The 27,006-nt window shown below is 52.3% G+C and overlaps 1 protein-coding gene across 21 annotated transcripts in view; it reads left to right on the top strand.

Moving 5' to 3' along the window:
* SCMH1 (Scm polycomb group protein homolog 1) overlaps positions 1-21,883 on the top strand; it is a 113,307-nt gene extending 91,424 nt beyond the window's left edge. For 12 of the 21 annotated variants that reach the window (XM_043506215.1, XM_043506218.1, XM_043506225.1 and 9 more), the window contains 3 exons: positions 6,564-6,767; positions 15,266-15,420; positions 19,711-21,883. In XM_043506215.1, coding sequence (XP_043362150.1) covers positions 6,564-6,767; positions 15,266-15,420; positions 19,711-19,836 — 485 coding nt within the window. In that variant the 3' untranslated portion in view covers positions 19,837-21,883. The remainder of the gene's footprint in view (positions 1-6,563; positions 6,768-15,265; positions 15,421-19,710) is intronic. The other 9 variants (XM_038377333.2, XM_038377346.2, XM_038377350.2 and 6 more) reach the window with 2 other exon arrangements.
* Positions 21,884-27,006: the final 5,123 nt, after the last annotated feature.

The raw sequence follows: 27,006 nt of genomic DNA on the forward strand, positions 1-27,006 counted from the left end.
AGGACGCCAAGAGCCTGGATTTATTCAGACGCAAAGTTTACTCCACAGGGGCTTGCAATCCTGAGCAAGTACAGTTTTAACTCCTGGAACTCAATGCTGAAGTTCAGGGAGCTGGTACCAGCAGAGTCCAGGGAGGAGTTGGGGCAATTGTCAAGGAGGGCAAGGTGGTGGCACGGACCTCTTTACATACCTCACTGGACACTGTGGACTCGGCAGCATGCACCTTGTCCTCAGGAATGGCTGTGCAGCATAGTTCATGGCTGCAGGCCTCAGGGCTCCCGCCCAAGGTTCAGCAAACTATGCAAGACCTATCCTTTGACGGGGTGGGCCTGTTTGCCAAACAGACTGACTCGACACTGCATAGCCTCAAAGTCTCCGGGCGACAATGAAATCTTTAGGTATGCATACCCCGGCAACGCAATCAAAGCCCTTTAAGCCCCAGTTGCTGCAACAGCGCCCATATCCTCCTCGGCTGAGGCAGGATTTTTACAGATGCAGGGGTAGGAATGGCAGGCATAAGCCTTCCCATCCCCCGTCCGGGCAGGGCCTTTGTCGGGCTCAAAACAGACATTCTTCTAGATGTGCTGCTCATATCCATTCCAATTAGGGGTGTGTGTGCGCCACGTGCACAGTCATCAGAAAATTTTTCCCCAAGCAGCACCCTTCGGATCAGCTGTGGAGCCCCCTGGAGTGGTGCCTCCAGGGCACTCAATATATGACTCTGCCGACCCAGCACCTCCTCAGTTTCATCTTGCCGGTTACTCCGACAGAGGGAAGGGGGGCAGGTTTGGAATAGATACAATCAACACATCTCGAAGAACAACAGTTACAAGAAGGTGAGTAACCATTTCTTCTTCTTCGAGTGATTGCTCATATTGATTCCAATTAGGAGACTTCCAAGCCTTACCTAGGCAGTGGGGGTAGGAGTGATGGAATCGGTGATTGGAGCACTGCTCTGCTGAAAGCTGCATCATCTCTGGCATGCTGGACAATGGCGTAATGAGAGGTGAACAGTTTCTGTCCTGCAGATTTCTTGGATCAGGACCTGGGCCAGGAACGCTGCTGATGAGGCCGGTGCCCAAGGTGAATATGTTGTAATTGCCGGGGCCGGTGTCTTGGCCAGCTCGTAGCACATGCAGATGCAGGAAGATATTCTTTGAGATGAGATTGGTAGACCTTTCTTGCGGTCAGCCACTGCTATGAACAACTGGTTCGATTTCCTGAATGGCTTGGTGCGTTCGATATAGAAGGCTAAGGCTCACTGAACATCCAAGGAGTGCAGCCTCTGCTCACGGCTACTGGCATGAGGCTTTGGATAAAAGACAGGCCAGAATATGTCTTGGCTGGTATGGAAATGGGAGAAAACCTTAGGCGTTGACCGACAGATTCAGAAGCGTGGTGTACCAGGGTTGTCGAGGCCACGCTGATGCCACCAGAATTATTTCCACCCCATCTCTGCAGACCTTGAGCAGGACCTTGTGCACGAGAGGGCTCGGAGGAAAGGCACAGAGCAGATGGCCTCCCCCGGGCAGCGGGACTGTGTCCACAATTGAACCAGGGCTGCTTCTCTGGAAGGAGCAAAACACGGGGCACTTCCTGTTGCTCCAAGCGGCGAACAGGTGGAGCTGGGGAAACCCCCACCTCTGGAAGACGGTGTGAACGACATCCGGCCGGCTGGACCACTCATGGCTGTGGAAGGACCTGCTGAGGTGGTCTGCCAATACGTTCTGGACTCCTAGTAGAAATGATGCTTCCAGGTGAATGGAGTGAGCTATACAGAATTCCCAGGGTCTGAGGGCCTCCTGGCAGAGGGGCGAGGACCGGGTTCCACCCTGCTTATTGATGTAAAACATTGCAGCAATGTTGTCAGTCATGAGTTCCATATATTGGCCTTGCAGTTGAGACTGGCATGCGAGTCATGAGCTCCTTGATATTGACATGGAGAGAGAGCTTGTCCTGTGACCAGCGCCCCTGTGTTTGAGATCTCCCAGTTGTACGTCCCAACCTAGAGCTGACGTGTCCATAACCAGAGACGAGGAGAATTGAGGGCTGCTGAAGGAGACTCCCTCGCAGACTATCCGAACATTGAGCCACCACTGGAGTGACTCTAGTGCCTTCTGTGGTACCATAGCCACTAAATTCAGGCTGCCGCGCCCCGGGGGGAATGTCGAGGCGAGACACGTCTGTAGAGGCCTGACCCTCAGCTGGGCAGCCATTTCACATACGTGCAGGCGGCCATGTGACCGAGGAGATTGAGGCAATTCCTCGCTGGAGTAGTTGGGTACTCTCTCATGCATCGAATTATGCATGCCAAGGCTTGGAATCGGGACTCTGGCAGACATGCTCTTGCCTGGACCGAGTCCAACACTGCCCCAATAAATTATATTCTGTGGATCGGTGACAAGGTTGACTTGTTCACGTTGAGGAGGAAACCGAGTCTCTCGAACATGGATGTGACCAGACTGACCTGCGACTCCACCTGCTCTCTGGTGTGCCCCAAGTAGCTAGCTGTCAAGGTAAGGATATACCTGCACTTGCCTCCTTCGGAGGAAGGCTGCTACCACCGACATGCACTTGGTGAACACTCGTAGGGCAGCCGACAGGCCAGAGGGAAGGACCGTGAACTGATAATGTTTCTGGTCAATCATGAACCTTAAGAAGCGTCTGTTAGCAGGGCGAATCACTATGTGAAAGTACACGTCTTTCATGTTGAGGGCAGCGAACCAGTCTCCCGGCTCCAGGAAAGGGATAATTTTATTGAGGGAGACAATGCGGAACTTCATCTTTACCATGAACTTGTTGAGTACTCGCAGGTGTAGAATGGATCTGAGACCCCCCCCCTTTGCCGTAGGTATTAGGAAATAGCGGGAACAGAATTCCTTGCCCATAGCTCTTCAGGAACCTACTCCATCATTCCTATGGCAAGGAGCGCCTGCACCTCCTGGATGAGGAGTTGCTCATGAAAAGGGTCCTTGAAGAGGGATGGGGAAGGGAGAGTAGGAGCAGAATTGGCAAGAATATCCCACTTCCACTGTGCGAAGAACCTAGCGGTCTAATGTTATTTGGGACCACGCATGATAGAAGTGGGATAGATGGTTAAAAAATCACGGGGAAGGATCCAACGTTGAGACAGGTGCTCAGTCCTCGAGCGCACCTTCAAAACAACAGTTACGAGAAGGTGAGTAATTGTTTTTTCCAGGCCCTTCTTTGCAGTTCCAGTCTCGGGATATCTTAGTTTGGTGCCAAGAGGATCTGGGCAGGCTGATAAAACCAAAAGGAGTTTCTGACTCTGTCTAGCACCATTCTTCTTTGGTGGCACAAATTAAGTCCTTTATTAGCTTCCCACGCCCCAACCCCCTCAAGAAGTATGTGAAGGAGACGAAAGATAGTGACGGGTATAAATGGCAAAACATCCTCCAAAACCTGTCTCTGGTGTCCCGTCTGTAGTCACAGCTGTCAGCCTGAGGCGAGCAGATTGGTTAAAGTGCTATGGATTGTTCACGAAAAGAAGATGATCTCCCTTTTGAAGGTCCAGTTGAGAGACTAGAGAAGGTGAAAATTCTCAGTCCACTTTGAAGTCTGGTCATTTATCAGTTGCCCTTCAAATAGAAAAGCCTTTCAGATGCCCAGGTTTCCTCAATCTGTTCTAGCACTTAATGGGCAGAAATGGACGTGTCTGAAATCTTTCTTACTATGCCAGGCAGAAATCTAGACTCCACCATCATAAGTATGATATTCCTGCTGTCTTCTCTGATGCCAAACTGAGCATTGGTTGTGGACTTAGTCCCCTTCACCCCTCCTCCCAGGCATTGCATGGAGTGGCATTGCCCATGACTGGAGTGTGCTAGAGTTAACTTAGAAGAGTTACAACATCTGGTGCCCTGAACCCATCTGCCTTCCCCGCTTGCTTTGAAAGTTACAGTCCTTCTACGATTTGGAACAATAAAGTTGTTTCCTCAGCAGCTTCAGGGAAAGGGATTTTACTCCTGTTGTTTTCTTATCACAAAAGGAAGGCAAAAGCTCCACCCCATTATGGACCAGAGAGCACTCCGACTCGTTCCCAGCTCAGCACAGTGGTCTTAGCCTCAGCCCCCAGCATTCCTAAAGTCATTGGATTGGTTTGCAGCTCTTAATCTTGTTTACTTGCATATCTTTAGCCAGCTCCCAGGAAGTGTCTTTCTGCCTGCCTGGGAGAAGATTGCTACCAGTGCAGAGCTGCCTCTTGATATTACTCTTTCTTCTTGGAGTGCATTGCTGTGGGTGATCCATTTCAGGCGTCGGTGCATCCCGCCGCTGTCAAGCCGTTCTGGAACTGCAGAGCCATGGGACAACTGAGACTACAGCTGTGGAAGTGGGCAGTAAAAACCTATTTATTACCCTCTTCCACAGCCGTAGTCTAAGCTGTCCCATGGCTCTGTCGTTCCAGCACAGCTGCAATGTGGGTTCACTTGCTGGGGATTGTAGTACAGGTTCTCACATCAATCTGGTGGTGGTTGTGTGGGTTTTATTACTCAGTTATTTGCCCTTTTCCTCTGTTCCCGTCCCCGCGTCATGCTCCTGAATTGGGATCTGTTTGGCTGTAGGCTCATGGAGCTGTTTTCTGCCGGCCAAGGGAGGAAACCCAGGTCCCAGGAGGAGCAGCTGCCCAGGGTTTCGTTCCTCCCTCCTCTCAGGCCACAGCCATGTTTTGTTTTGGTTTTGGAGTGGCAGCTCAAATGACTTAGAACTGTTGTAAGCGTCTCTTTGCTGGCCCTGGGAAAAGTTGCTCTTGTGGCCAGTCTGGGAAGAGTGTCCTGTGATGGCTGCATAGCACATCTGGTACAAAGGCAACGCACCTTGGTCTATTAACCGCTTTCTTCTCTTGCAGTTAGACTTAGCAGGTCTTTCACAAAGAACTGGAATGGTTCCCTAGGGCTCTGGGCTGGCAGAGCTGACCTTGTTGTGTAGCAGCTAGGCCTTCATTAACAGAATCGATCCTGATCATTCACGACTCTTGCACAAAACATGCACAGAACCATTCACAGCAAAGGAGAATACCTCAGGGCATTAGATGCACTTGCTTAAGCCGTAAATCATCCCTATGAACATCATATAACCATCCAGAACATACAGCCCACCTTCTCCCCCCCAGCTCGTTCCCCAGCCTTCCCCCATTGCCTGGGGAAAAGGGGAACCTGGTAGGTGCCCCGGAGGTCAGTAAATCCTGGTTCGAGTCGAGCTAGAGAGAAAGTGAATTCCAATAGTGTGGGCCTGCAGCGAGAGCACCCTGCTGCCTGCTCCCTCCCACTGGCACCAGGGACGGGTAGTGTGAGCACGTCCGTTGATCACAGCTGCAAAGGCCTCACTCAAGCTCAGCCGTCATGTTACTAGCTGCAGTAACGCTACATCCCTGCTAAGGCCCCAGCCGCATGGCAGGGCCTCCCACGCCTCTGTCTGCAAGAGCCTCTGGGAAGCCTTGTTTTAAATGAGGAGAACTGCAGCCTGTTGGGCACATTATTGAGCCCAGTTCTGCGTGGGCATGGAGCCCTCCTGGCAGGTTGAAAGGGACAGTGGCGGATGGTTAATGGCACCTCAGCGCTGGAGCCAGCCTGACAGCAGCAGTGACAATGGCGGGTGACATTAGAACTAACCCTGATGGTTGATGACGGGAACCTTGTGCTGTCTGTGTCAACAGCTGGAAAACCTGAGCAAAGCCAGTCAGCTGGGCCCGTCCCTTGAGAGTGTCTACATCAAGGGAATGACCCAGAAGGGCTCAACCCAGTCCTGTGGCTCTGGGTCCCAAGGCAACACTTCCCTCCACTCAGAGAGCTGTTCTTAGAGCAAGGGCTTAACCCTTGGCTGCTGGGTCAGCAGTAAGGATAAGTAAAGCAGGCAAGGCTTTGGAGCCTTGTGTCCCATATGGGCTCTGCAAGCCACCGCCAGCTCTGTCTTCCTTTCAAGCAATAGAACCAGTGTGTGTGTGTGTGTGTGTGAAGACCAGGGGAGTCCATTCACTTCCTGGCCCAATTCCCCAACCCAACAGGGGACTGAGATGGTGCTCAGTTGGGGAGGGAGGGTTCACATTAATGGATGATAGCAAGGGGAGAGGGAGAGCAGGACAGAACAAAATGCCTTTAACCCAGATTATTCCAGAGCTCCTGATCCCACTGGTGGAATTGTGAGCCAGAGAAGGAATTCCCCTTCTGCGTGGATTTGGGGAACACTTCCAAATCTTATTCAGAACAGGCAACTCTCCACCCTTGTCTGCCACTGGCAGACAAAGGAAGGTGCTTGTGGAAGCAGTAGGAGGATGTGAGAGTGCAGGATGGAACTGATGCTGATGCTACAAAAGGAACAGGTAGTGCACACGTCTTGGTATGGACCAGAAATGCAGCTAAATGGCGCTCAAGAGCAGCAGGACTGAAACTTGCTAGACAAACACCATGTTGCAGCACTTAGTAAATGATTTCTCTGGCACACCATACAGGGAATGCTGCTGTTGCTCATGCTTGTGTGTGCTGTATAGAATTGTAACTGTACTGCATACCACTTATTGGTTCTGACTGCAGCTTGGTGCCTTACAGGTGAAACCTTTGTTCTGGGAGATGGCCTCCCAGGTCCCCTGGAACCTCGCCTGGACCCAATGGACTCTGCCTTGAACTCTGTCAATTCATCCAGCCCCAGCAGGAACTGCAGAGACTACCGCTTGCAGGGATACAGGCATCTGCACCAGCCCTCTAGCCTCACTCAGGGCAATGCTTCTGCCTTGCGTAGGCTTAGCTCAGGGGGTAAGTCATCCCGCCAAGGCTCTTTGGCAATATGGAGCTTTGCTAACTCCTGTTACATCTTTCTAATGCCAGCAAGTACCCGAGACTGGCCTCTACATTGTCAGTTAAACAGGCAGTTTGTTAAACATATGTTCTAGAGATGGATGGTACGTTGGGTGGAGTTGTGGGTGGACAGTCAGTGAACGGCTTGGTGGCTGAATAGGGATGTGGAGGTCAGTGGCTGAACGGGTAGAAATGATGAGCTAGGTGGCTAAGTGTGCAGCTGTTGATGGATAGGTTGGGGTGTGTAAGCTGAAGCAGTTCAGATGATGAATCGATTGCTGAATGGATAGGGATTTGAGAGGTGATAGCTGAATGGATTGGAAGCAGCTAGAGTGAGGAGAACTGACTAGCTGAGTTATGAATGAGGATATGCAGGGTGGATGTGTGCGCAGATGGGATGCTTATCACACAGCTGATGAATGGATGAGGTGAACCTAGTTGAGTGGGTGCTTGCTGATCACTAGTGACACATCAGTTATATTGTGATAGCTATAAAATAACCAGTGTGTAGCACAGATGCAGTGAAGCTGCTAAATGCTGTAAATCGGCATGTGTGCCAAATCCGTTTGTAATGAAATGACATGTGATTGTGTGCATGACATCACCAAGGTAGTGAGAGTTAAAACCAGCAGCAATACAGCGCATTTACGAGTTCGGTCCCCTTCTTCATGGCATTGTGCACAACTCACCCCGACACCCGAGAGTTGAGATACTACTGTCTATGTGGATGACAGCTCCTCATGAGACAGACGTAGCAGATGAAGCACTTTAAGGGAGTAGAGCCACAGAGAGGCTGCAGCACCATGGAGAATTGGGTGCAGCATGTGCAAACACAAAGATACTCTGTTAATGGTATGTTAAGGTTACACAATTCAGCGTTCAGGAGACAGGAAATGAGAGCTGAACACTCAGGCTTCAGGCTTCAGAGTAGCAGCCGTGTTAGTCTGTATTTGCAAAAAGAAAAGGAGTACTTGTGGCACTTTAGAGACTAACAAATTTATTTGAGCATAAGCTTTCCGATAGGCATCCAATGAAGTGAGCTGTAGCTCACGAAAGCTTATGTTCTAATAAATTTTAGTCTCTAAGATGCCACAAGTCCTCCTTTTCACTCAGCCTTCAGTCTGCCTGTATGTGTATGTTATCAGGCAGGCTTTACTTATAGGGACATGTTTTTTAATATTAAAAACAGTATTCTACAAGTTTAGCTGTATATGTGTCATTAAGATAAGCAGTGATTCTATTTAACAGCCGTATCGTAATGCACAAGCTCAAGAGGACAGAGCTACACTATTGCGTTCACCCTTTACTTGACATTTCCTGACCCTTGAGTGCTTACCCATGGAAGCCTTAGTTGCTTTAACATATTTTTTGTATTTCTTTGATTATTTTTAACAAATGAAAAGATCCCAGTTCTCTAGTGGGTGCCAGCTGGCAAAGGCCAGCTTGACAAACTGTGGGCTTTGTAGGCATTGGAAGGTTCGCTAGTGTCTGTAGATGTGGCATTGCCAGACCTGGGCATGTAATTTTCGTTAGAAGTGTGCGGTTCAAGGGATCCTTTACAATGCACAAACTCCTCCCCCCTGCCAGCTGTGCCGCTCCCTTCTTGTCCCTCAAAACTGGAACTTTTCTCTCCGTTTAATTGCAAACACTGTTGGTTTAAATGGCAAAAATAATGTCTGCACGTTCCAAATAAACCCTTCAATGTAGTGGGAGAAACAAGGAGACTGAAGAGCTGGAGCAGGGCATAGTAAGAGGCAGCAATGAGGCAGGGTCCAATAGGGCACATTGGAAAATCTGTTTTGCTTGCCCAGGGAACCACTTTCAAACACTTGTTGTTCTGTAAAACCAAACCAAAGTTTTCCAACCAAGGATCAAGCCTCTTCTCTTTTTGCCGCAGCTCTGTTCAGCTCTTTGGAGAAAAGCTATTCCCTTCACTCACCCATAGCTCAGGAACAGCACAAGGGATCTCTTTACCTTCGGGAAGAGACCAAGGAGGAGCTGAGAGCCCCCTGAGAAAGCTAGTGGTGGTTAGCTTGCAGCAGCACCCCTATGTGGTAGGACAGAGCTCCCCAAACTATGGTGTGCGCTCCTCCCTCCCGGGGGGGGTGCAGAGAAACTTTCAGGGGGGCATAGCTGGGGTGGGGGAGGGAATGCCACCCAACTCTGCTTCTGGCCCCGGCTGCCAGTGTCTCAGCTGCCAGCCCCGACCGAGACTCTAGCCCCAGCCCCACCCCCAACTGTGGCCCCAGTCTTGACCCCCTTACCCTTGTCTGCCCCCCCCCCCCCAGAGCTGCAGCCCCAGCTCAGGGGCTGGAGGTGGCATGGACAGGGCAAGAGGAGGGCACAAGGTATAAAGTTTGGGGACCACTGTGGTAGGAGCTTCCCAAACACCCAGAAAGATAGTCCCTGTCCCAGGACAAAGGAAGATGCTAGGTGCGGGAAGTGGGTGTAATGTAGGATTAGAGCGATCAGGCTAATGCTCTGCTTTTGATTAACAAATGTGATGCATTTTCCATCCTCCCTCTATCATTCAGCCCCCTTGCCACCCCACCCCATCAGTTCCTAGCGGCCTCGACTTGATAAGAAACGAGTGGATAAGTAAGCAGGGGTAGAGTTTTGTGAGCCCCTAAAAGTAATTGCACGAAACCTGAAGCTGATCCAGTAGAAAGGGAGGCAGTCTAGGCGTTCAAGATGGAGGTCAGAATGGGCAAGGAGGGTGCCCTCACCAGCTAGGCTGGATGAAGCGGGGAGAAGTCATGATGTCATAGAATCATAGAATATCAGGGTTGGAAGGGACCCCAGAAGGTCATCTAGTCCAACCCCCTGCTCAAAGCAGGACCAAGTCCCAGTTAAATCATCCTAGCCAGGGCTTTGTCAAGCCTGACCTTAAAAACCTCTAAGGAAGGAGATTCTACCACCTCCCTAGGTAACGCATTCCAGTGTTTCACCACCCTCTTAGTGAAAAAGTTTTTCCTAATATCCAATCTAAACCTCCCCCATTGCAACTTGAGACCATTACTCCTCGTTCTGTCATCTGCTACCATTGAGAACAGTCTAGAGCCATCCTCTTTGAAACCCCCTTTCAGGTAGTTGAAAGCAGCTATCAAATCCCCCCTCATTCATCTCTTCTGCAGACTAAACAATCCCAGCTCCCTCAGCCTCTCCTCATAAGTCATGTGCTCTAGACCCCTAATCATTTTTGTTGCCCTTCGCTGTACTCTTTCCAATTTATCCACATCCTTCTTGTAGTGTGGGGCCCAAAACTGGACACAGTACTCCAGATGAGGCCTCACCAGTGTCGAATAGAGGGGAACGATCACGTCCCTCGATCTGCTCGCTATGCCCCTACTTATACATCCCAAAATGCCATTGGCCTTCTTGGCAACAAGGGCACACTGCTGACTCATATCCAGCTTCTCGTCCACTGTCACCCCTAGGTCCTTTTCCGCAGAACTGCTGCCGAGCCATTCGGTCCCTAGTCTGTAGCGGTGCATTGGATTCTTCCATCCTAAGTGCAGGACCCTGCACTTATCCTTATTGAACCTCATTAGATTTCTTTTGGCCCAATCTTCCAATTTGTCTAGGTCCTTCTGTATCCTATCCCTCCCCTCCAGCGTATCTACCACTCCTCCCAGTTTAGTATCATCCGCAAATTTGCTGAGAGTGCAATCCACACCATCCTCCAGATCATTTATGAAGATATTGAACAAAACGGGCCCCAGGACCGACCCCTGGGGCACTCCACTTGACACCGGCTGCCAACTAGACATGGAGCCATTGATCACTACCCGTTGAGCCCGACAATCTAGCCAGCTTTCTACCCACCTTATAGTGCATTCATCCAGCCCATACTTCCTTAACTTGCTGACAAGAATGCTGTGGGAGACCGTGTCAAAAGCTTTGCTAAAGTCAAGAAACAATACATCCACTGCTTTCCCTTCATCCACAGAACCAGTAATCTCATCATAAAAGGCGATTAGATTAGTCAGGCATGACCTTCCCTTGATGAATCCATGCTGACTGTTCCTGATCACTTTCCTCTCCTCTAAGTGCTTCAGGATTGATTCTTTGAGGACCTGCTCCATGATTTTTCCAGGGACTGAGGTGAGGCTGACCGGCCTGTAGTTCCCAGGATCCTCCTTCTTCCCTTTTTTAAAGATGGGCACTACATTAGCCTTTTTCCAGTCATCCGGGACTTCCCCCGTTCGCCACGAGTTTTCAAAGATAATGGCCAAGGGCTCTGCAATCACAGCCGCCAATTCCCTCAGCACTCTCGGATGCAATTCGTCCGGCCCCATGGACTTGTGCACGTCCAGCTTTTCTAAATAGTCCCTAACCACCTCTATCTCTACAGAGGGCTGGCCATCTCTTCCCCATTTTGTGATGCCCAGCACAGCAGTCTGGGAGCTGACCTTGTTAGTGAAAACAGAGGCAAAAAAAGCATTGAGTACATTAGCTTTTTCCACATCCTCTGTCACTAGCTTGCCTCCCTCATTCAGTAAGGGGCCCACACTTTCCTTGGCTTTCTTCTTGTTGCCAACATACCTGAAGAAACCCTTCTTGTTACTCTTGACATCTCTTGCTAGCTGCAGCTCCAGGTGCGATTTGGCCCTCCTGATATCTTTCCTACATGCCCGAGCAATATTTTTATACTCTTCCCTGGTCATATGTCCAACCTTCCACTTCTTGTAAGCTTCTTTTTTATGTTTAAGATCCGCTAGGATTTCACCATTAAGCCAAGCTGGTCGCCTGCCATATTTACTATTCTTTCGACTCATCGGGATGGTTTGTCCCTGTAACCTCAACAGGGATTCCTTGAAATACAGCCAGCTCTCCTGGACTCCCTTCCCTTTCATGTTAGTCCCCCAGGGGATCCTGGCCATCTGTTCCCTGAGGGAGTCAAAGTCTGCTTTCCTGAAGTCCAGGGTCCGTATCCTGCTGCTTACCTTTCTTCCCTGCGTCAGGATCCTGAACTCAACCAACTCATGGTCACTGCCTCCCAGATTCCCATCCACTTTTGCTTCCCCCACTAATTCTACCCGGTTTGTGAGCAGCAGGTCAAGAAAAGCGCTCCCCCTAGTTGGCTCCCCTAGCACTTGCACCAGGAAATTGTCCCCTACGCTTTCCAAAAACTTCCTGGATTGTCTATGCACCGCTGTATTGCTCTCCCAGCAGATATCAGGAAAATTAAAGTCACCCATGAGAATCAGGGCATGCGATCTAGTAGCTTCCGTGAGTTGCCGGAAGAAAGCCTCATCCACCTCATCCCCCTGGTCCGGTGGTCTATAGCAGACTCCCACCATGACATCACTCTTGTTGCACACACTTCTAAACTTAATCCAGAGACACTCAGGTTTTTCCACAGTTTCGTACCGGAGCTCTGAGCAGTCATACTGCTCCCTTACATACAGTGCTACTCCCCCACCTTTTCTGCCCTGCCTGTCCTTCCTGAACAGTTTATAACCATCCATGACTGTACTCCAGTCATGTGAGTTATCCCACCAAGTCTCTGTTATTCCAATCACGTCATAATTCCTTGACATCACCAGGACCTCCAGTTCTCCCTGCTTGTTTCCAAGGCTTTGTGCATTTGTATATAAGCACTTGAGATAACCTGTTGATCGCCCCTCATTCCCAGTATGAGGCAGGAGCCCTCCCCTCACAGACCTTCCTGCCTGTGCTTCCTCCCGGTATCCCGCTTTCCCACTTACCTCAGGGCTTTGGTCTCCTTCCCCCGGTGAACCTAGTTTAAAGCCCTCCTCACTAGGTTAGCCAGCCTGCTGGCAAAGATGTTCTTCCCTCTCTTCGTAAGATGGAGCCCGTCTCTGCCCAGCACTCCTCCTTCATGGAACACCATCCCATGGTCAAAGAATCCAAAGCCTTCTCTCCGACACCACCTGCGTAGCCATTTGTTGACCTCCACGATTCGACGGTCCCTACCCAGGCCTTTTCCTTCCACGGGGAGGATGGACGAGAACACCACTTGCGCCTCCAACTCATTTATCCTTCTTCCCAGAGCCACGTAGTCCGCAGTGATCCGCTCAAGGTCATTCTTGGCAGTATCATTGGTGCCCACGTGGAGAAGCAGGAAGGGGTAGCGATCCGAGGGCTTGATGAGTCTCGGCAGTCTCTCCGTCACATCACGAATCTTAGCCCCTGGCAAGCAGCAGACTTCTCGGTTTTCCCGGTCAGGGCGGCAGATAGATGACTCAGTCCCCCGGAGGAGAGAGTCCCCGACCACCACCACCCGCCTTCTCCTCTTGGGAGTGGTGGTCGTGGAACCCCCAACCTCAGGACATCGCATCTCATGCCTCCCAACCAGCGGAGTCTCCTTCTGCTTTCTCCCCCCAGACATATCATCTGGTCCACTCTCCGCATTGGTACCTGTGGAGAGAACATGAAAGCGGTTAGTTACCTGTGTCTGTGTTACTGGAACCCGGACATTCCGCTTACCTCTTCTGGAGGTCACATGTTGCCAAGCTTCTTCACTGGCCTCTTGGCTCCTCTGTGCAACCTGCTCTATATCTTTAGAGCTTTGTGCCCCTAGAAGGCTATCCTGAGTTTGGTCCAGAAAATCCTCAGTCTCTCGTATACAACGCAGGGTCGTTACCTGTTGCTCCAGACCTTCAATCTTCTCTTCCAATATGGAGACCAGCTTGCACTTTGTACAGACAAAGTCGCTTCTGTCCTGTGGAAGAAAGACAAACATGGCACATCCAGTGCAGGTCACAACAGCTGAATCCCCCCCTTCCATATCACCTACCTACTATGAGCTTCCTCAGAGACGTTGGCAAGATGTAAGCCTCACTGGGCTCCCTCCAGGCGAACTCCCAGGCAAACTCCTGCTGTGAGCTGCTCTGCTGTCCCCGCTGCTCAGCTGGTTCGCGAGGCTCCGGCTATTTTTAAACAGCCAGGCTTCCCTGACGCAAACACACAGACACCCTAATGCCCGCCCCCTGCAGGCTAGCAGCCAATCAGACACTCACTCAGGCTCCCTCCCAGCAAACACACGCTCGGATACTTCCTCAGCAAGCAAACACACACACTCGGATACTTACCAGTCCCAGGCAAACTCCTGCTGTGAGCTGCTCTGCTGTCCCCGCTGCTCCGCTGGTTCGCTGCCGCTCAGCAAAGAGAAAGTCAGCAAAGAGAAAGTGCTCATCAGTATAACGAGCAACAGAGCAGCCAAGTAGGATGGAGGTGGAGCCAGGCCAAGTGGAGTGTGTTCGAGTCCTTGGCGAGAACAGTTTCAATAGAGGACAGAAGGCAGATTCCAGAATGGAGCTGTAGAAAGTGGATGTGAACGATGCATTTAATGAGTTGGGAAGAGAAACAAAAGGAGGGAGATGGGGTAGTAGTTGGAAACGTAGCTGGGCACAAGGGACCCTGTGCTGTTCGGGCTGCGGGGGGACAGGGGAAGAATCAGGCAAGAGAGGCAGATGGCGATGTGGTCACAGGCACCTGGAAGGGGTTGGAGGAGGGGAGTCTGCAGCTCTAGGGAGAACTGGAGGGTGCTGTGTTGAGCTTGCAAAAGAAAAGGGAGAGCTCAGGCCCTGGCAGGGTGCGTTCTTAACATGGTATCTGGCAACGTTTCAGAAAGGGTAAGAGAGAAACCAGGAGAGAGGGGTAAATCACAACCTTAACTCCCACCCACGTCCACGCCAGCGCCATGCTGTCCTCAGCCTTAATCCCATCCCATCCGCCCCAGCGCCGTGCTGTCCTCAGCCTTAATCTCACCCCGTCTGCTGCAGCGCTATGCTGCCCTCAGCCTTAATCCCAGCGCCATGCTGCCCTCAGACTCAATCCCACGCTGTCCACCCCAGAGCCGTGCTGCCCTCAGCCTTAATCCCACCCTGTCTGCCCCAGAGCCGTGCTGCCCTCAGCCTTAATCCCATCTAGACTGCTCCAGCGCCGTGCTGCTCTCAGCCTTAATCCCACCCCATCTGCGCCAGCGCCATGCTGCCCTCAGTCTTAATCCCACCCCATCCGCACCAGCGCCATGCTGCCCTCAGTCTTAATCCCACCCCATCCGCACCAGCACCATGATGCCCTCAGTCTTAATCCCACCCCGTCCGCACCAGCACCGTGCAGCTCTCAGACATAATCCCACCCCGTACGCGCCAGCGCCGTGCTGCCCTCAGCCTTAATCCAACCCCCGTCCACTCTAGTGCTGGGCTTCCTTTATCCTTAACTCCCACCCCCGTCTGTACCAGCACCCTGCTGGCCTCAGCTTTAATTCTCCACCTGTCTCTGCAATCACCATGTTGCCCTCAGCCTTTACTTCCTGTTCACGCCATCGCCGTGCTGGCCTCAGCCTTAACTCCCAGCCCGTGGCCATTTCAGCTCTGTGCTGATGTCCACCCTTGCACCCCAGCACTATCCACACCAGCACTGTGCTGATATCGTCCGGAACGGTGATGCTGTAACTGTTTCTCTCTCATTGTCTTACCCTTCAGGATCTGATAGATACCTAGGACCTAGAGACACCTCCCGGCTGAACAGCCGAGACCCCTCTTCCTGGACAGTGGAGGATGTGATGTATTTCGTAAGAGAAGCTGATCCACAGCTGGGACCCCATGCCGATCTCTTTCGAAAACACGTAAATATATCTGTGTGTATATCCAGCTGGAGGGCCGAATCCTCCTCTGGTGTAAATCGGGGTGCTCCAGTGATGTTAACTCTCTCAGTCATAGAGATGGAGGCAGAAAAACCCAGTTAGATGCTCAAGTCCAGCTCTCTGGCCAATGCAGGGTCTCCCCCAATGTACATTTACTAGTGCTGTGTTTGGAGAGATCTAACCTAGCCTTGCCCCAGTGAGATCTGGCGTCACTTCCTCTGTGGCTGAAGGTAACACAAGTGATGTGAACATCTGTGTGTATCCCCAGAGAGATAGGGCAGAGCATCAACAAGCACTCTTGTGCAGCACTCCAAGGCTTTGAACACGGGCAGGCATTCCAGCTCTCAGCTGGGATCGGACTCAGGGTCTTCAACACCAAAAGAACTGTGACGCTTACTATCTACTCTCTCTACTGAAATAATGGTCACTCCTGGAACCTTGAAATCCACCTCCCCTGCAGGGAAATGTCTCCCGCATGATGAATCCTATTGAATGACAGTGAATTGCTGGTCAAAAGACCCTTCCACCCCCACAGGACAGGTTGGATTGAAAGGTTCCAGGTCTGTATGTCTTGTGTATCTCTGTTAAATGTAAAACCCTGCAGTAATTCACTGAGAAGGGTGTATGGTTAAAATTACAAAAAGGGTGGAAACCCCAACTATAAGAATACCAGCAGGCACTTTGCTACTTTTTGCTGTCATTTCACATCCTAAATGGTAATGCAGGTGCAGCCAGAAAAACAAGACAAGACAGTGCTGCGTGCACCTGAACCGGAAAGATGCTGAGTACCTGGCCATGTTCCAGCAGAGCATTTAAGCACATGCTTAATTCCAAGCCTGTCTCTCATCCCACAGGAAGTCAGTGGCATGACTCACATGCTTACGTGCTCTCCTGGAAGGGGGCTGGAATGCCCAGCAGGCCTTGCGTTCCCTGAGCACAGGTTGCAGCTGCAGGTGGAAAGTTGCATGTCCTGACTTCTGGTGACTTTTTAAACTTTGTGATCTCATCCATTTGAGGAGGCACATTGGCAGCTGCTGGTGCTCAGTGGGAGACACTTTTTATCAGTAGACAGTACCGATGGCTCTGAAATGGGAAGATGCTTCTTAAATTATATGAGAAGAGTGCCTGGTGCTTTACCAAGGGTTAACACCACAGGCACTGGGTCTACAGTTCTGAGAAATGTTGTTTTCATGACAAAAAAGTGACTATTTGCAGGATAATGCAGATTGGACCAAAAGTTTCAGAGCCCTCAAATCACAGTAGCTGTTGGTTTGGTTTAGGTTGAGTGGTTTGTTGTTAGAGGCTTTTTCTGTGTGTGTTTCAGTGAGGCATCTAAACTCTCCCCCCGGAAACTGTCCCATTGACAGCTTCTTGTCCCTTCAGAGCTCGTGGCCTAGACAGGCACAGAGAACGATGTGTGATGATGTCACAAGGTGGGGGCCAGTAATAAATTGCTAAATTTAGCAGATGGCCACTGAGCATGCTCAGAAGTGATTCTTCAGTCACTCTGAACATGGTGTTCTCACCCTCCACTGTGCTCAGGGAGGGTTTTGTCCAGCTCAGGTTTCAAGCTTTAGGCACGTTTGACTTACATGGCGTGGGACTGGCTGACAATGTGGACCTAGCCGACGCTGCCTCCAGCTGGGGGAATCACAGGACGTGAAGTTTGCTTGGCCTTTCCAGAAACTTGCTCTCGCCAGCAGGCTGTTGGGGGGGTTGAATGTTTGTTCCCTTAGGCTACAGCCTGGAATTGATGGAGGGTGCATTGATGTTTGTGTCCGGCCACTCTGGGGTGAGTTTACAGTTGTATTAGCTCACCCGTGCAGGCAGCCCCTCAGCAATGCTTTGGGCCTTACGTCTCCAAGTAGTGCCTTTGTACACCAGGTGACTCCTGTCAGCTCCTCTTCTCACTGGGAAAGCTTTGCCTGCTACCCAGGAAGGGCTAGATCGGGGGTGAGGTGGGGCTTGTGCAGTCTGCGCCATTTGTTAGGACATAACAGATTCCTCTACTGCGGGCAGCCCCATTACCACACCCCTTCTCAGCATCCTGCTTTCTTTCCAGTGTGTGGCAACCAACACAAAACAAAGGAGAAATTGAGGAGAACAACAATTGTGGGGTTAAGGCACTGGTCTGGGAGTCAGGAGGCTAAGGTTCAATTCCTGGCTGGGCCACAGATCCACTGTGTGACCTTAGGCAAGTCACCTGATCAGCCCATCCTTCTGCTCGCTGCTGAATGGGGAGGAGAGCCTTTGGCTCCCGTGCATGGGGTGCAGTGAGGCTAAAGGGAGTGATGCTTGTGAGGTGTGTTGAAATGCTTGGGTGAAAGGTGCTACAAAAGTGCAGGTTAGTGCAGTTAATAACCATGGGAAGTAAAGAACTCCAGCAACATTGCACTCTGGCCTGTCTCTTGGCCAGAACCACCTCAGAAAAACCAGGATTTTAAATCCCGTCTCTGCACAGACGTCTCTCTGAGTGAGGGACAGAGGGGGAATCTGAAGATGAAAACATTATCAGACAAAGACCATAAAGTAATTCATTCTAGTCCTCAAAATAGCACAAGCCCAAAGTGCTTGCAGGATGGAATTTGGTGTTGACACAAGCCAAGGTCTCTGTTCGGCTGTCTTGTGGGAATCCTCAGAGTAGTTGTTTAATCAGTTTCACAATCCCATTCACCTTTGTACTTTCAGGGTTCATTTGGGGGGCATCTCCAGCTTCACCAGCTAACCCCACTGCACATTGCCAGCAGGCCAGTCCCTCCTCAAGAGTGAAGGGAAAAGTCAGAGTCCTGGGGTTTAGCAGGCGCTGCCCAGACCTGAGGAGGCCCCAAGCATCCAACATGTTACTTCCCTTTCCCCCGGCAGTCACCCACCTGCATGCGCCCCACAGCAATGGCTGACATGAAAGGGGGGCTCCATCTGGCTGTGGTAGGAGGCACGTTCTCTTTCCTGACTTCCTTCTACGCAGTTGTGCCTACAGGAGCCTTGGTTCTCGCTGGTTTCACAGAGATGTGGGGCTGCTCTTTGCAGGGAGGAGCCTGGGTATCTTTAGAACAACTGGAATCAAAGGGCCGGGGGGGGTCAGTATCAGGTGAGCAGCCAGCTCTTTAACCGACCCCCATGGGCCACAGACCACAGCTTAGAGCCGATTAGTGCATGTCCCAACAGCCCTCAGTCACCCCTTACGAATGGGCTGTGGCTCGGCAAACCATCCCCGTTGTCTAAACAGCCCCATCCATGGCATGCTTTGAGTGTCGTTGATCAACCCTTGCTTTGGGACCTATGGGATATTAGATGGATGGGATCTGAGTTACCCAGAAAAGAATTTTCTGTGGTATCTGGCTGGTGAATCTTGCCCATATGCTCAGGGTTTAGCTGATCGCCATATTTGGGGTCGGGAAGGAATTTTCCTCCAGGGCAGATTGGAGAGGCCCTGGAGGTTTTTCGCCTTCCTCTGTAGCATGGGGCATGGGTGACTTGAGGGAGGCTTCTCTGCTCCTTGAAGTCTTTAAACCACGATTTGAGGACTTCAATAGCTCAGACATGGATGAGGTTTTTTGTAGGAGTGGGTGGGTGAGATTCTGTGGCCTGCGCTGTGCAGGAGGTCGGACTAGATGATCAGAATGGTCCCTTCTGACCTTAGTATCTATGAATCTATAAACCCCCTCCAAATACTCCAGCTCGGGTGGGAGAGAGCTGTGAGGGGGTAGGGGTGGACAGAGGAAGGTTTAGCAGCTGCGATTTCTTTATGGAGCCGAGGATGAGGTGGGGGAGACGGAGGGAGTCACTGCAAGGAATGTCCTGCTCTTTTGGACTCTTTCTCCTTTCTGAACTGCAGCCCCTCCCTGCCAGGCAGTGCCACTTGAGCCAGCCTCACAGTACGAATTGTCTCCCCCGCCGGGATGTTGGGTCGTTCTTTTTTGGCCCAGAGCGGGCAGATGGGAAGGATTTGTGATTGTTGGAGTAGCTGGCCTGGGTTGGTGGGAGCTGCGGGACAGTGGATAGGGAGGAAATGCCTTGGAAATGGCTGACACAGAGGCTTGTTAGGCTGGCGTTAGTCAAGTGTTCCCATGGGGTTTACAAGAACCTAGTGAAGTGTAGGGAAGGAAAACCTGCTGAGCCCCGGTGCCAGCATCCCCCACAGTATTCCTGGGAGAGCGAGTTCCAGGGGTGCCCTGGCTAAGCCAGGCAGTGATTTCGGGCTAGTGATGGCGCCAGCCGGTGCCAGGATTTGTAGGGCAGAGCAAGCCTTGCTAACACTGACCTTCTCTTGCTCCCTGATACCAGGAGATTGACGGCAAAGCCTTGCTCCTGCTGCGGAGCGACATGATGATGAAGTACATGGGGCTGAAGCTGGGTCCGGCGCTAAAGCTCACCTACCACATCGACAAACTAAAGCAAGGCAAGTTCTGAGAGGACTCTTTGCGGGACAGCCTGTGGGAATGCCGGGCTCCTGGCCACACCCAGTCGCGTCCCCCTGCAGACTGGTACGCATGCATACACCGCAGGCAGACACGGCCCTGAAATGCCTGCAGATCACTACATGGATCCACTGACCCCCTCCTTCCACTGTCAGGAGCACAGTGGGCACATGAAAGGAGACAGACAATTTGTTGGCTCCCCTGGTGACCAAACAGAGCTCGGCTCATGGATGTCCTGACGCAAACAGAAGAACCCTTTCCTTACCCCTCAGTTGACGCTCTTCTGCAGAGCCCAGGCCCTCTGCACCCGAGGGGACGAAGACACACTGTGTTTCGCAGAGCTCTTCAGAGCCCTGGGCTTCTGTGGTGCTAGATCCTTTCCCCTTTGGTCCCCTGCCGGAGTGCAACTCTCTCATGTCTGTCCTCTGCCCCGGTTCCCTGGTCTCTCCTGGCTGTTTGGTCCAGCCTAGCTTTGTTTCCTTGCTCTGTGTCAGATGGACAGCTCTGCTGCAGATCCTACGATGCTGGCAGGACAGGCTGGGCAGGACAGGCTGTGAGAACCCAACTCCTGGAGTTGCAAATCCACTCTGAGTAACACTATGGCAAGCTTAAAAGACTGTTCCCAGCCTTCCGTGAAGGGCTGTGTGCTAGGGACTGCAGCCCAGAGCATGGTCACACAAGCCTGCTAGTCCTACTGTCTGGACAGAGCAGCCTTTCCTCCTCGGCTGGGTCCTCCTGCCCCGGGGGGCCCGGAGCTGGTGGACTTCCTCATGCTTGCGATGCCGAGGTGGCAATTTCTTTGTATTTATTTCTGACAAGGAGGGAAGCTCAGCTGAGGCAGACACCGTTGAGAGCCCAGAAAGGACTGATGCCTTCCCAGTTAGCGTGGGCTGTGGACTAGGAGAGCTGGGCGCCCTGCTGAATTCTCCCTTTTTTAAGGTGTCATTGCTTAGGAAACAACTATGAAATGTTTTGTATCTGTTATGAAATCGCAACCTTCAGAACTCTATACCCAGCAATGTAAAGGTTCGTCTGTCCAGATGGTACTGTAGAATGGCCTTACCTCTCCATTTCATTCTGCTACCCATCAGCAGGATCCAGGGGTGTGTGACCGGGGGCTGGCTGTGTGACAGCAGGATCACAATTTCTGGGAAGGCCCATCCCTCTTTCTGCCCTTCCTGGGCCTGTCCCAGCTCCCGGCCAGCACAGCTTGTTTCAAGCTGTTTAATGTATTTATTTGTGATGGCACTTGAGCAGTGACCCACTGTCCCACGTCTGAGTTGCTGCAGCTGTAGAGAAATGAGTTGGAAAAGAACCTAGCCAGGTGCCCCACACCTGCCATGGGGCAGGAGCCTGCTCCCTAGGAAGCCAGTGGAACTTTTTCATGAACTCCGGTGGGAGCAGGCTCTTCATCACAGCTGTTAGAGCTCTGCAATGAAAAACAAGAGCTGGGTAATGCCCTGCACAGTCTCACTGCCTGGCATGTGACAAGCAGAGGGAAGAGCTGCCCTGCCCCTTGGTGTGCCCATGAGTCAGCTTGGAGGGCATGGTGGGGTTGAACCCTGGCCTGCTACCCACATGCTGAGAACATTGCCCAAAGGGACGGGATGTAGGGAAATCTCCATCACAAGCACTTCTTTCCTCTCCTGCCTTTCCCTCTTGTCGTCTGTCCTCCCCCAGCCAGGGGCTCCCTGGCTCGGAGTGCCACGGGAGCTCTTGTGTGGCTCTGCTTTACCCCTAAGGGGAAATTGGAAAGGAAACCCACACATAATAAAAGGCTATTTGTAAAACAAGGTCTCTGCTAAATCCTAGCGGCTGCCCCCAGCGCCTAGCACAGCACAATGAACCAGGCGAGGGGCTCGGCCTCCTCGCCGTCCCATGGCCAGCAGCAGCCCAGGAACCTCCGCCTTGGTTTTCACCTTACCTTTGCTGCTGTCCAACTGCCGGCAGGCCTCTCGCAGGCAGGTCCCAGGGCAGTGGGGCCAGAGCTTTCCTCTGCACTTACTTTATGTTGAGTTGTTTATAAATAAAAGAATAACTATGTTCCTCGGCTGGCTTTGTCCGGTGGTTAGAGGGGCCTTGAAGTCCCTGCTGTTGCAGCAAGGCCCATTCTACATGGCTGTCAGCCCCCCACGCAGCCTGGGAGCTTTTCACCCACGGCGAGCAGGGGTCTGCCCCTGCACTGCTGCTTCTCCACGAGGGAGGGCGCGCTCTGCCACTGGAAACTTGTTCTGCTGGAGGCTGCAGCCACGTACAGATTGGAATGAGCCATTGGCAGCCTCTGGCCCAGTCCTGCTCCTCCATGATTTGTACCTCCAGCTCCTGAGCATTTACACCTTTGAAACTACTGCAGCAAATGCAGTCCAGAGAAGCTGTCTGGCCAGTCCGGTGGCTCTGCGAAGCTGTCTCCTGCAACAGCAACTCCAACCGCCAGAGACGTGGCAGCAGCTCGCCTGGCTCGGGATCACAAAACTGAAGTTCCCAGCAGACGATTGTGATTAATCCTTGGAACCTTTAAAACTGTCTCTTTACTACCCCTCTCCTTACCTGCACTCGCCTCCATCTGCATCTGGGGGAGCCCCACTGGACTGGGCGTCTCAAGGAATTGACAGGGAGCCTAGTGAGGATCTGTAACGATGCTGCCTTTGGTGGGACACTTCTCAGAGTATCAATTCAGAACAAATTGCTTAGAGCAGGGCAGTTACAGTCCAAAGCTGGGGTTTCTCCACTTCTAAGGCACACCAAACCAGCCAGCCAGAGAGGACTTTGGTTTTACCCCACTGACTTAACCATAAGTCATACAAGCAATTCCCTTAGACACTCCAGTTTCCCAGTATCACCACCAGTGCCACTCGTTATGGGAACGAATGGTTATGAAAACCAATACCCCAGTAAAACGGGAAAGGTTCTCCCAATCCCAAAGGATCAAGTCCCAGACCCAGGTCAATATATAAATCAGATCTTACCCACAAATCACACTGTTGCCAATCCTTTAGAATCTAAAATCTAAAGGTTTATTCATAAAAGAAAGAAATATAGATGAGAACTAAAATTGGTTAAATGGAATCAATTACATAAAGTAACGGCAAAGTTCTTGGGTTAGGCTTATGGAATCATAGAACATCAGGGTTGGAAGGGACCTCAGGAGGACATCTAGTCCCAGACCTGCTCTGGTAAGCACCGTCGATTTACAGAGGGCTCTTTCTACCAGAACCAGCCAGTCTGTCTCTGTCCACATGTCCTGCCTACATCCTCACGCTCTGCACGTCCCAGCACACCATACACGCCACCACATGCCCCACCTTGTCCTAGCTGCTCGGCTGCAGACCCTCCCATGGTGCTGCCCAGTCTCTCATAAAGGCTCTGAGTGTAACTAGGCTTGGCTGCCCCAACTGCCTTGTCCAGGGCAGCTCTCTGCTGGGATTTCAACACCCAAGCCTCGGTGCAGCCGGCCATCTTGTGAGGAGCGCAGCTCAGACAGGGCCAAGTACCCATTGCGCTGCATTGCTGACGTCCTGCTAAATGAAGTGCTATCACCCGGGCTTTGAGCAGGGCGAGCTCCACCGTCAGCTGGCTCAGGCGTTCTGCACGTCGCGGTGCAAAGCAAGGCCACGAAGGGGTTGCTCAGTCTCAGGAGCTGGGCGGAGAAGTGATTTTGGCAAACACTAGCAGAAAGTGACAGCCTGTAATGGGGCCAGCCTTTCCTCTGGCTTCGCCTTCACCACCCCAATCCCAGGGCCTGTTACAGGAGGTCAGGATGTTATCCCCATGGCATGGTGACAGGATGGGCCTCAGAGCTCGAGTCACTGCCAGTCCCAGGACTAGACTCAGGAGCGCTGGCAGCTGGTGCTGTGATTGCACAGGGTGGGTGGAGTGCTCTGAGGCGCTCACCTGGGAGAGCTTCGCTGGTCGCCTCAGGGTTAGAGGCAGCAATCCCCCTTCCTCTGCCCTGAAACCATCTTCCTCACGCACTGTTCTGCTTATTCCTCCTCCAGCCCCACCTGAGCCTCCATCCACTGTTTCCACAACTCCAGAGATAGGCTGCATTGCTCTGCCCCTGCTCACCCCGGCACCCCCACCTCATCTCCTGCATCTGCCTCCTCACCACATCCCATCACCCCCACCTCACCGCACCCCGGCACCCCTACCTCACCTCCCTTGAAGAGTCATAGAACCATAGAATATCAGGGTTGGAAGGGACCTCAGGAGGTATCTAGTCCAACCGCCTGCTCAAAGCAGGACCAACCCCAACTAAATCATCCCAGCCAGGGCTTTGTCAAGCCTGACCTTAAAAACCTCTAAAGAAGGAGATTCCACCACCTCCCTAGGTAACCCATTCCAGTGCTTCACCACCCTCCTAGTGAAATAGTGTTTCCTAATATCCAACCTAGACCTCCCCCACTGCAACTTGAGACCTTGTTCAGTCATCTACCACTGCTCCTTGTTCTGTCATCTGCTACCATTGAGAACAGTCGAGATCCATCCTCGTTGGAACCCCCTTTCAGGTAGTTGAAAGCAGCTTCAAATCCCCCCTCACTCTTCTCTTCTGCAGACTAAACAATCCCAGTTCCCTCAGCCTCTCCTCATAAATCATGTACCCCAGTCCCCTAATCATTTTCGTTGCCCTCTGCTGGACTCTCTCCAATTTTTCCGCATCCTTCTTCTAGTGGGGGGCCCAAAACTGGACACAGTACTCCAGATGAGGCCTCACCAATGTTGAATAGAGGGGAACGATCACGTCCCTTGATCTGCTGGCAATGCTCCTACTTATACATCCCAAAATGCCATTGGCCTTCTTGGCAACAGGGGCACACTGCTGACTCATATCCAGCTTCTCGTCCACTGTAACCCCTAGGTCCTTTTCTGCAGAACTGCTGCCGAGCCATTCGGTCCCTAGGCTGTAGCGGTGCATGGGATTCTTCTGTCGTAACTGCAGGACTCTGCACTTGTCCTTGTTGAACCTTATCAGATTTCTTTTGTCCCAATCCTCTAATTTGTCTAGGTCCCTCTGTATCCTATCCCTACCCTCCAGCGTATTTACCTCTCCTCCCAGTTTAGTGTCATCTGCAAACTTGCTGAGGATGCAATCCATGCCATCCTCCAGATCATTAATGAAGATATTGAACAAAACCGGCCTGAGGACCTACCCTTGGGGCGCTCTGCTTGATACCGGCTGCCAACTAGACATGGAGCCATTGATCACTACCCGTTAAGCCCGACAATCTAGCCAGCTTTCTATCCACCTTATAGTCCATTCGTCCAGCTCATACTTCTTTAACTTGCTGGCAAGAATACTGTGGGAGACAGTGTCAAAAGTTTTGCTAAAGTCAAGGAATATCACGTCCACTGCTTTCCTCTCATCCACAGAGCCAGTTATCTCATCATAGAAGGCAATTAGGTTAGTCAGGCATGACTTGCCCTTAGTGAATCCATGCTGACTGTTCCTGATCGCTTTCCTCTCCTCTAAGTGCTTCAGAATTGATTCCTTGAGGACCTGCTCCATGATTTTTCCAAAAAGAAAAGGAGGACTTGTGGCACCTTAGAGACTAACAAATTTATTTGAGCATAAGCTTTCCTGAGCTACAGCTCAATTCATTGGAGTCTCTAAGGTGCCACAAGTCCTCCTTTTCTTTTTGCGAATACAGACTAACACGGCTGCTACTCTGAAACCTATGATTTTTCCAGGGACTGAAGACAGGCTGACTGGCCTGTAGTTCCCCGGATCCTCCTTCATCCCTTTATTAAAGATGGGCACTACATTAGCCTTTTTCCACATCCGCCTTCTCACGGTGCCCCAGTACCCCTATGTCATTGGCCGTGTCCTCTTCCTCGACCAGCAGCGACACCCCGACCTCACGCCCCGCGTCTGCCCTCGCCCCGGCGCCCAGACCTCACGCCCCGCGTCTGCCCTCGCCCTGGCACCGCCACCACACGCCCCACGTCTGCCCTCGCCCCGACCTCACGCCCCTCGTCTGCCCTCGCCCCGGCGCCCCGACCTCACGCCCCGCGTCTGACCTCGTCCCCGCACCCCGACCTCATCCCCGCACCCCGACCTCACGCCACACGTCTGTCCTCGACCTCACGCCACGCGTCTGCCCTCGCCCCGGCACCCCAATCTCACACTCTGCGTCTGCCCTCATACCGGCACCAGCACCGCTACCTCACTCCCCACGTCTGCCCTCGCCCTGGTACCCCGACCTCACGCCCCGCGTTTGCCCTCGCCTGGCACCCTGACCTCACACCCCATGTCTGCCGGCACCCCGATCTCCCACCCTGCATCTGCCCTCACCCTGGCACCCCAACCTCACGCCCCGTCTCTGACCTCGCCCTGGCACCCCGACCTCCCACCCCGCATCTGCCCTCGTCCCCGCATCCTGACTTCACCCCACGCGTGTGCCCTCGCCCCGGTACCCCAACCTCATGCCCCGTGTCTGCCCTCCCCCCGGCACCCCGACCTCACGCCCCGCATCTGCCCTTGTCCTCACACCCCGACTTCACCCCTCGCGTGTGTCCTCGCCCCGGCACCCCGATCTCACGCCCCGGGTCTGCTCTTGCCCCGGCACCACCACCACCTCCCGCCCTGCGTCTGCCTTCGCCCCGGCGCCCCGACTTCTGCCCTGTGTTTGCCCTCATCCCGGCACCCCGACCTTTACGCCCCGCATCTGCCCTCACCCCAGCACTGCCACCTCATGCCCCGCGTCTGCCCTCGCCCCGGCACCCCGACTTCATGCCCTGCGTCTGCCCTCGCCCTGGCACCTTCATCTCACTCCCCACATCTGCCCTCGCCCCGGCACCCCAACCTCACGCCCTGCGTCCACCTCCTCACCCTGCCGCAGCACCTCCACCTCATCTCCCTGTAATGTTGTGGCCTCTGGCGGGTCACTACTGATAGTTTCAATTCAGGACAAATTGCTTAGAGCAGGGCAGTCACAGCCCAAGGCTGGGGGTCCTTTACTACTAAGGCACCAAACCAGCCAAACAGAGAGGATTTCAGTTTCACCCCTCTGGCTAACCAGAAATCATATGAACAATTCCCTCAGATACTCCAGTTCCCTTTTATCACCATCAGCGCCACTCCTTATGGGGACGAATGGTTGTGAAAACCAATACCCCAGTAAACGAAAAGAAAAAAGGTTCTCCCGATCCCAAAGGAACAAGCCCC

This window comes from Dermochelys coriacea, chromosome 19 (genome assembly GCF_009764565.3).
Source record: "Dermochelys coriacea isolate rDerCor1 chromosome 19, rDerCor1.pri.v4, whole genome shotgun sequence".
NCBI lineage: Eukaryota > Metazoa > Chordata > Testudines > Dermochelyidae > Dermochelys > Dermochelys coriacea.